General features: G+C 43.0%; 1 protein-coding gene across 6 annotated transcripts in view; it reads left to right on the top strand.

The window, feature by feature from the left end:
* The window catches only part of MYO6 (myosin VI), a 190,440-nt gene that overhangs the window by 85,563 nt on the left and 95,709 nt on the right, over positions 1–9,168 (top strand). For all 6 annotated transcript variants that reach the window (XM_006020470.3, XM_006020468.3, XM_025200086.1 and 3 more), the window contains 2 exons: positions 2,980–3,144; positions 8,209–8,289. In XM_006020470.3, the coding sequence (XP_006020532.1) occupies positions 2,980–3,144; positions 8,209–8,289 (246 nt within the window). The remainder of the gene's footprint in view (positions 1–2,979; positions 3,145–8,208; positions 8,290–9,168) is intronic.

Raw genomic sequence — 9,168 nt, 5'->3', positions numbered from 1 at the left:
TCCCTGCCTGCGCAGGGGGTCGGACTCCCCAATAGCTCCTGCCCGTATCTCCAAGATATTCCTTGAGCATTGTGCCTGCTGGATGTTGTTGTTCCCTTGGCTGCTGGCAGCAAACTGCTGCCCCAGCCCTGAGAGCCAGGATCTTAAAATGACCACCCCATCAGGGCTGGCTTGCACCTGTCTGCTGCCTGCTCTCCTCCTTCAAGTGGCAGACACGAAAGGTGCTCAGCCACCCACCTTCCCCCTTCAAATGGTTCCTGGTGGAGGCTTTTCCCTGCTGCTCACAAAGCAGGCTCACTCAGTCTGTAACAACCCTTAAGTGGCAAGCATCCCGCTGGTGCTCTGCCACAGAATGAGAACACACCCGGAAGGGCAGGCAGATGCAAATACTATTGAATGAGAAGAAATGCACACTCCATATAAATGTTGTAGAGCTGAGTATACATGCCACTCATTTCTCATTCACATTGGGAACTTGATAATACAAATTCTCTCAGGCACTGTGAAGGACATGTTTCGTTTCAGTAGGCAAGGTCATGCCACACATACTGTTATGACAAGAGGCTTCACGGTTTGGGATTTTTCTGGAACACCCTCAATCTGCACTACCTGTTTTCCAAGGGTACGCAATGACTTTGCAAGCCGTCTCAGGGGTGAATCTTTGAAAATTAAGATTAATATTCTACAAATAGGATTACCACAACATTGACCTGTTCGTGACTAAACACAGAATGCCCAAGTTTTTTTCTCTGCGGTGGTCAGAGCCCAGACTTTTACAGCTGTGTTTCTTTTCCCCTGGGACTTGGGGTTACTCCTACACATGTCTAGCAGTCCATTTAACCAAAGGACCATCCCAACCGTATTCTGATGGCTGAAACTTGTCCAAGGCAATATTGGTTTTTCTTACTTCCAGATGTTGTCAGTATTTAACATGGGTGAACAGAGATATAACTGAGGCATGGTGCCGCGCTGTAGCCTGTGCCCCAACCCCCATCTCTCATCTTTTATGTAGTTGACTGTCTTCATCTTGCAACTTGGACTTTGAATAGCTCATTGTTTTCACAAATTTTCAGAAGTTTATGTTCATATAAATAATGGGAGAAAGGACTCTACTGGAGCCACTTGTCTTGCTAAATGAAAAGCAGTTTCAATTCAGCGGTTTTGATGACACACTGCTGCTCCTTAGGCATCACTTGAAGCATTTTAGATTACCTACTTCAGTTGAAAGAAATAGGGCTTTTGGTTATTTCCAGCAAGTTGCACTTGGGCAGCCATGTCAGCATTACAGTGTAAGAACACTATGCACTTCACATTTAGAAGATAATTTTTTTTAAGGATCTGGTAAGAGGTTTTTCTCTGTTACAAGGGTTCTGGTTTCTTTACTGACTTTAAACCTGGTAATTTATGACACTTATGGGGCTTTCTTTCTTACTAGTGGTTATTCGTCTGTCCCTTCTTATACTCATTTGCCAAACTGGCCTTTCTAATTGGTGTAATAAGAAGCAGAATAGGGGAACTCTTAAGATCTACCATGCATGCACTTTACAAAGTTGAGGTCTTCTTTAAGACCTCTATTCATCCATGTTATTTAATTTTCCTTATGTGCAAGGTAACTAGAAAAGACTGTGACATTTCCATCCCTGAACTTCCTTGGCTGGAGGCAGGAGGACAAACAGGCTCTCTGGGGGGAGCTAGAACATGTCTCCCAGCCTGCTGGTCACTGCAGAGATCTGGGAGCCACAAGATTCCCCTAGTCACTCCTCCACCTCAGCCTCTGGGCTGCCTGAGCAAGGGATAGGTGGGGAAACCCACCCCTCTGGCCCAGCAATGGATCTTCAGATGGAAGCAGCCGAATGCATGGGAAGCCCAAACTGGGGGCTTTCTTCTGCCTGCCAGCAGTGGGGGCTGGAGCTATTTCCCCTCTGTCTCTGCACTGGCTGTGGGGTGGTGGCAGGGGAAGCCCGCACTGGGGCCTGGCTCTGCTTCCCAGAGCCTGGAGGTGGGAGCAGGGCTGGAGTCCCCCAGACACGCTTTCTTCCTCAGTGTCTGGGTTGGAGACTGATGGCTGGGGGACTCTAGCCCTGCTCCTGGCTCCCATCTCTGCTGGGGGGAAGAGACAAGCCCTTACCATCCCTCAGCAGAGCTGGAGACTGAGGAGGAAGGTGTGGCTAGGGGATTCTAGCCCTCATGCTGACTCCAGGCTCTGGGGGTGGAGCTAAGCCCTTTTGCCCTGCCCCAGCCCTCCCCTCCCTGCACTAGCCTGCATCCAGCTGGGAGTCTGTTGCTGGGCCAGAGGGGTGGGTTTTCCTGCCTAACCCTCTCCTCAGCCAGCCAGAGGAGTGGTAGTGCTCTGGCTATGGAGCAGAGGGGTAGGGCAGACCCTGTTCTGCTGGAGCAGACAGAACAGCCCAGGGCTGCCAAGCAGCCTGGGATGCTGGGGGACTGTGAGTTAACTTGAATGAGGAAGGGACCTGGGACAGAAGTTCCATAAACCAGTTTGATTAAAATCAGTTAAATCTGATATTGCATACAGCCAGGTTTACCTTAAACAAGGTTTGGCCATTTTGAAAGTGGTTTAAATACACTGTACTTCTGTTCTGTTACAGGTTTAAACCTATTTCTAATCACTTAAATTAGTTGTGTAACTTCTATCTGTAGCCACAGGGTTTATACAGAAGTCTTCTATTTGGCCAGGTTGGACACACTTGTGTGTGTGTGTGTGTGTGTGTGTGTGTGTGTGTGTGTGTGTGTGTGTGTGTGTGTGTGTAAATTATGCATGCATAACATATTTTGAAGAATAACTCTTCTAGTAGAGAGAAATAACTATTTATTTTAAATGTTTATGCAATGTAATGTTTTTATCTTTTCTTGGGTAGTGTCCATCCTTATGAACAGATACTAAAAAAGTCATGTTTCAGATGCTCTTGACCAGATCAAGCATGTATATTTTAAAATGAAATATTTTTTTCTTTCTCTTAGAATTCAGTTGTTGGTGGATTTGTATCACATTACCTTCTGGAGAAATCTAGGATCTGCGTGCAAGGCAAAGAGGAGAGGAATTACCATATTTTTTACAGGCTTTGTGCAGGTGCTCCAGAAGATATTAGACAAAAACTGTATTTAAGCTCCCCAGATAACTTTAGGGTGAGTGAGCACAATGTTTTTTTTCCTCAAGAACTTGTATATTAACACACGCAATTTTTTTACACACATTTTATTCTTAATTTGTATTTCTCTTTAAAAATGTATTGTGTTGTTAATATTATGCTTGTTTTGTTCAAATTCTAAAAATAGCTAGATCATTATAGAATATTTCCTTGATTGTGTATTAAAGCTCTCTGCCACTATTTCCCATTGAAAGGTTTCTCATTTTTTAACTGCATGCTATTCATTTTGCAGAATTTGGGTTTTGCAAAACATGTCCCACATCTGACATTTAGCCTTTCTTTAATTCCCACTGTTTTCATATACTCCATTTCCCTGATTCACCTCCATCTTCTCTAACTAGAATGAATCAGTTCAGTGTCTACATCGTCCTACTTATCCCTGGTATGACATTTCCTGTGTCCTCCTTTTATCCTGTGTGCTCTTATCTCTTGTACCCATTCCTGCCACTGTTTTTAAACTTGCACCTATCCACTTAATTCTTCCTCTAACCCCTTATTCTTGGAACTCCACTCCATTGTTTCCATTTCCCCCTTTCAGTTTCTGACTTTGACAGAGACATGAAACCATTGGGCTGCAGAGGCAGTGTCAAACACTACCTCTGTAAAGAAGCCCTCCTCTCACGTTCCTCTACCTGGATCACACTGTCATGAAGGGGTTATGCATTTCTCCCATTGCTACTGTTGCCGCCTTCTTTCCTTTTCACTCTTTCTCCATGCCTCACAACTGTATAATCCCCTACTTCACCCTCATGTTGCTATATTCCCATCTCTACCCATTGTAGTTTTAACTAATCTCTGTCATTCTCCTCATATTATCCCATATTCACTTATAGTGACTTCAGCTTTTGAGTGGAGACCCATCTGACCCTTTCGTGTAACTTTCTCTTGCCCTCACCTCTCCAGCCTTGTCTCAAAACTTTAGCCTCTCTCATATCATAGAGAGGCTACATGATATGAACCTCTCTCGTGTAATCTCTAGCCTACATTTCAAGCTCAGCATGTCTAAAACAGAACTCTGGCCCTCTTTCTCTCCCCCAGTTTGTCCCACATCTCCTCTTTTGAGGCCTGTGGACAGTACTGTTAAAGGCTTGAGAAATGGACAAGATAATATAATACTCATCTTGAACTTGGACTTCTCTCTAGTCCTCATATCAAGATTCTGTCCAACTCATGTGCATTCTTTTTATGTAACATCTCTTATCTGTGTAGATGTATATAAAAGGCTCCTTTTCCTCTGGACTCAGTTAAGTACTTCAGAAAATCCCAAATTAGAGTCCAGTCTTGAAGCTTTTATTGATGCATGAAGTCCTATGGATTTGCACATTTGCAAGTTAAGATCCCAAACTAGGGACAGTCCTATTAATGAAGCAGATACTGTGAACTGGGCAATACATTTATATTTGATGAATAGATTGCTAACTAGTGTCCTGCAAACTCAAACATTGACAACGTTATAGCTAATCTGTTTATGCACAGAGAACCCAAAACTGCATTTTTCATTATAAAGCTTAAAATTATCATTTTGCCCTAAGCTTTAATATGTGTAATCACTGAAGTTTTTGATTTTTATAATGAAAACCATTACGTTTAAATTCATACTCTCCTGTATAGTAAATTACAGGCTGACAAAATGAATACACTTCTGCTCAACACCCCCAGTAGGTCAGTTTTTTTATTTTGGAATCAAACCCTTTGGCATTCTAGAACAGGGTGATCCAGTTGGCAGCCTGCGGTCTGCATGCAGCCCATAAGAAGTTAATTTGCAGCCCTCAGACTCCTGCCTGACCACTGCTCCCCTCTTCCCATATCTGCAGCTTCAGCAGCAGCTAGAGTCTCTGCATTCCCCTTCTCTCTTGCCTCCAGCTTCCTTTGCCTGCTCCCATCCCGGAGTAGAACAGGGCAGGGCAGCACAACTACAGGAGCTGAGCGTGAGCCTGGAGTTGTGTGGTAGAGTGGTGGGGGATGGCACAGTGAAGTAGTGGAGGAAATTCCCCATGGGACCCATGGCCTGCCCTGGTGCAGCCTATGGGTGTGTGGCCCACAGGATATTTGGCCCCCAGCCCTTTAGGCTAGGTACAGATGTTACACTTACCATGCATTTGGTATGTAGAAAGGGCTTTATAGCTGTAATGGAACAGGCATTCACAGCACACAAAGCACTTTAAAAATGGTGGATTCCACTCTAAGTTAACCCTGGATGGATTTGGTATCAGACTAAAGCACTTTATCAAGCACCTGTACCACATCTCATCCCAAGTCAGTGTAGGTAGCATTCTCCCGGCTTCGCAAGAGCTCCTCACTGGGTAGCCTGCTAGCCTGGACCAGTGCTCATCTCTTCCAAGTGAGAACCAGCCCAGCCCTGCCCCACCCCAGGCTGAAACAGAGAGGAGACAGACAGCTGCCCCACCCAGCACTACTGACAGTTACCAGCATGGGGGGGTGGGGGAGGGGCAGGCTTGGGAGAGTAACCCCTCTGACAGCCTCCTGGGAGGTGTATGGGAGTGTCCCCACCTGCTGGCCTGGGTCATTGTGGGCAGGCTCTAAGTCTCCCCCCACCAAACAGTGATTGTCTATTCTGTTTGCTCCTACTTGAACTGATAGCACTTTGAGTAAAGCATGATAGTTAGAGTGCTTCCACCAGGAGCTTTTTAAACATCTGTATTAGTCTTAGAAGTTAGACAACCTTACTCTAGTGCATAGCATTGCATTTCTGTACTTAAAAGAGATGGTACTCTATATATTTTTTCTTTGTTTGTTTATAATAGTTTCCCGATATTGTTTTAAACCTCAAAACATAAAATAATGTGTTTATCAATTCATAAATATTATGTTTTTATCAGATAGAACTATGTAGAATTTACCAGTTGTTATGAGAGTCAAAGATACTTAAAACATGTATTTAATTTATAAAATTTAAAGAAATATTGAAATGTTAAAAAAGATTGCTGTTTAATTAACAGGGTATGTTAATCATTATCTGAATATTTGAAAGAGATGGTTTAAGTGTATGCCCTTTATAATATACTATGAGAGAGCATGGGGCCAAGAGCCAGAAACTGAGTGCATCTTGTTCCTATCTGTGACACTGCAGTACTTGGCACTACATAGCACTCTGCAAGCATTGCATTGCACCACGATTTACAGAATTGTGCAAGGTAGGCAAATGCTACTATGGCAACTTTAGATGGGGAGCTAGGGCCAGACACTTTGTAACATGCTCAGGTCTCACTAAGTCTATGTAAGAACTGCATACAGATATCTTAACCCAACCACTGTGACACTGCCTTAAGCTACCTTACAAGACAGACCATATACTTCCTTAAAATTCATTATTCACTCAACTACTCCAGACATTGCTGCCAGATTTGGTACAAAGTTATGGCCCATCTCCTCTCACACATGCTGCTTGGGGAGCAGCATGTGTGAGAAATCAGTAGCTCTTTAATCTGAGAAACATCACCCATGGGATTCTCTAAAATTTGGCAGCTGTGTGGTTTTTGTTTGTTTGTTTTGTTTTGCAGCATTGAGGATAATACTTACCAAACTCCAAAATAGTGCTGTCAGGCTGAATGATGTAGATTTTACATCACTTAGACAATATAAAGTGTTACCAAGTTATTTACTCCACTGAGCTTCAGGGAATATTAGAGGTCTGTATTACAAATGGGAGAGCAAATGCACATCTCTGATGCCTAGGTTAACTCTTTCATGCAGTCCCAAGCCTAGTTTAAGAAAGCCAAGGGAAAAAAAAGAAATGTAACAAAGTGAGGTTATGGCTTGATAGAAAAAAAAGGAGTGGGGCTTGTTGGAATTTTCTACTTGTAGAAATGTATTTTTGCCCTTTATTTGGAGCTTCATTTCCCTCATTTTATGTAGAGTGGATTATTGAGAGAGCATCAGTTACAATGTTGTAGTTAAAATTGTATTCAAAGGCAAGTATACTTAATGACATAAAGGCATTTTTATACATGTGTGCCGCAGTGTGGGCACTTTTAGAAGTGCCCGGTGCTGTGGCACATGCATTTGTATAAATGGCGAAATGCACATCAGTGCTGAGAAAATAGCATGCTTTTGAACTAAAACACATTGAAGGTTTTTAGTTCAAAAGCGCACTGCCACCATTTTTTCAGCACTGGCATGCATTTTGCCATTTATACAACCGCGTTTGATGTAGCGCTGGGTGCGTCAGCTCACATGTAGAACAGACTCGAGTCTGATCCAAGATGCCGGATCTCTGGAGCATTGGAGCAGACAACGTATGTGTATAAATGCCCAAATTGTTTATTTAGCCTTTGTTTTGAAGAAGCATCACTTTGTTTTGTCATAGAAATAACTTGAAGAGATTTCTGACTTTTATATTTTAAGGTTTTTTGTTTGATGATTTTTTTTTTAAGAGATGGCTGCTTACAAACTGAAATTATTTGAGAACAGATTAGTAGTCACTTGGTGTATTTTATAGGTTCTTAATTTTGGACAACATACTTTGGCACTGAAAAGTTCAAGTACAAATACTGTCTAACAGATGCTTTTCCTATAAAGCAGCAATGTTTACCTTTTGCCATGTAGTTTTGTAAAGATTTCCTTAAAGCTTAATAGATTCCTTTATTTTTTTCCTGATGCTTGTTATTAAATGCTGCAGTTAATAATGTGATTATAACATATTTTCTTGTCATAAAGATGTTCTTTATAAAGCTGTGCATCTGACCTAATGTTCCAGTTAATGGATCAGTGCCTTCGCATTTCGTTGACAAAAAGCTATATCTGCTAGAGCTAACTGAGATTCAATAAGAAGTTTCCTCTCCTAGCTCTTTGATTCCATGAGTATAAATAACATGCAGTTGTGAAGGAAGCAATAATGAATACTTTATGAAATCTGATAGGGGTCATGAGTCTGTCATGCTACAAGGAGATGTAAAGCGCATCTGGGAAAATACAATTAGCTAAAATGAGATCGTATGCTAAATATTAAATGTTTTCTCCTTGCTTTTTCACCTTTACCTATAATATGACACACTTTTTTAATTTTATTTTATTATGATAGTATTTAAATCGTGGCTGCACCAGATATTTTGCTACCAAAGAAACAGACAAGCAAATTTTGCAAAATCGCAAAAGTCCTGAGGTATAGTATATATTTTACATTTTTGCTATTTCAGATTATTGTCTAATGCAGATAGCTATAAAAAATATAGATCATATTTATATTGAGTGAATGATGCATTCATTTTATACCTCTTAGTTTGTAGGTTTAAAGGTAAAATGCCAAGATTTAGCGCTCTAGTTTTGGAGAGCAAATAGTACTATCTGATCAAGTTCAATACATTATTCTTTTTAAAAAAATTAAATCTTTCCCGTAAATTGTGGATCAAACTAGTTTATGGTACTTCTGTCCCAGACTTCCTCCCAGTTCAAGTCAACTCATAATCCCCCAGCATCCCTGGATGCTTTGTAACCCTGGGCTGTGCAGTCTGCTCTAGTGGAGCAAGGTTGACCCAGTCCCTCTACTCCCTGGCCACACTACTATCACCACTTTGGCTGGCTGAGAAGTGGAGGGGGGAGGCTTTGGACCCCAGCTGGGGTCTGCCTGGTGGGGGAGGGGGAGCAACCCTGCTCCCAGGCTTTTTTCCTACTCCCTGCTCAAGCAGGGGTTGTGGCCAGGCCCTGGCCCAGGCCAACACATTGAGGCAGAAGTGGGGAGGGAGAATTTAAATCCTCTCCCTGGCCTGCAGGGGACCCTAGTCGGGGTCTGCCTGGCTGTGGGGAGGCAACCCCTCTTAGGCTTTTCGCTGCTTGAGTAAAGAGCGAGGGGTGTGACCAGACCCCAGGCTGGCCCCGCAGGCTGAGGTATGGGGGGAGGGCATTAAGCCCCCTACCTGATCCATACCAGACCCCAGCTGGGGTCTGCCTGGCCTGGCAGTTCTGCTCAGGTTTAACTCCTCCTCCCCCTTCTCTGCCTCAGCATATTGGCCTTAGGCTGAGGCCAGGCAATGCCTCCCCCTCA

The sequence above is a fragment of the Alligator sinensis genome, unplaced genomic scaffold, assembly GCF_000455745.1.
Source record: "Alligator sinensis unplaced genomic scaffold, ASM45574v1 scaffold37_1, whole genome shotgun sequence".
In the NCBI taxonomy this organism is placed as follows: domain Eukaryota; kingdom Metazoa; phylum Chordata; order Crocodylia; family Alligatoridae; genus Alligator; species Alligator sinensis.
The sequence above is the reverse complement of the archived record's forward strand: the minus strand, read 5'-3'. Positions and strand labels throughout refer to the sequence as shown.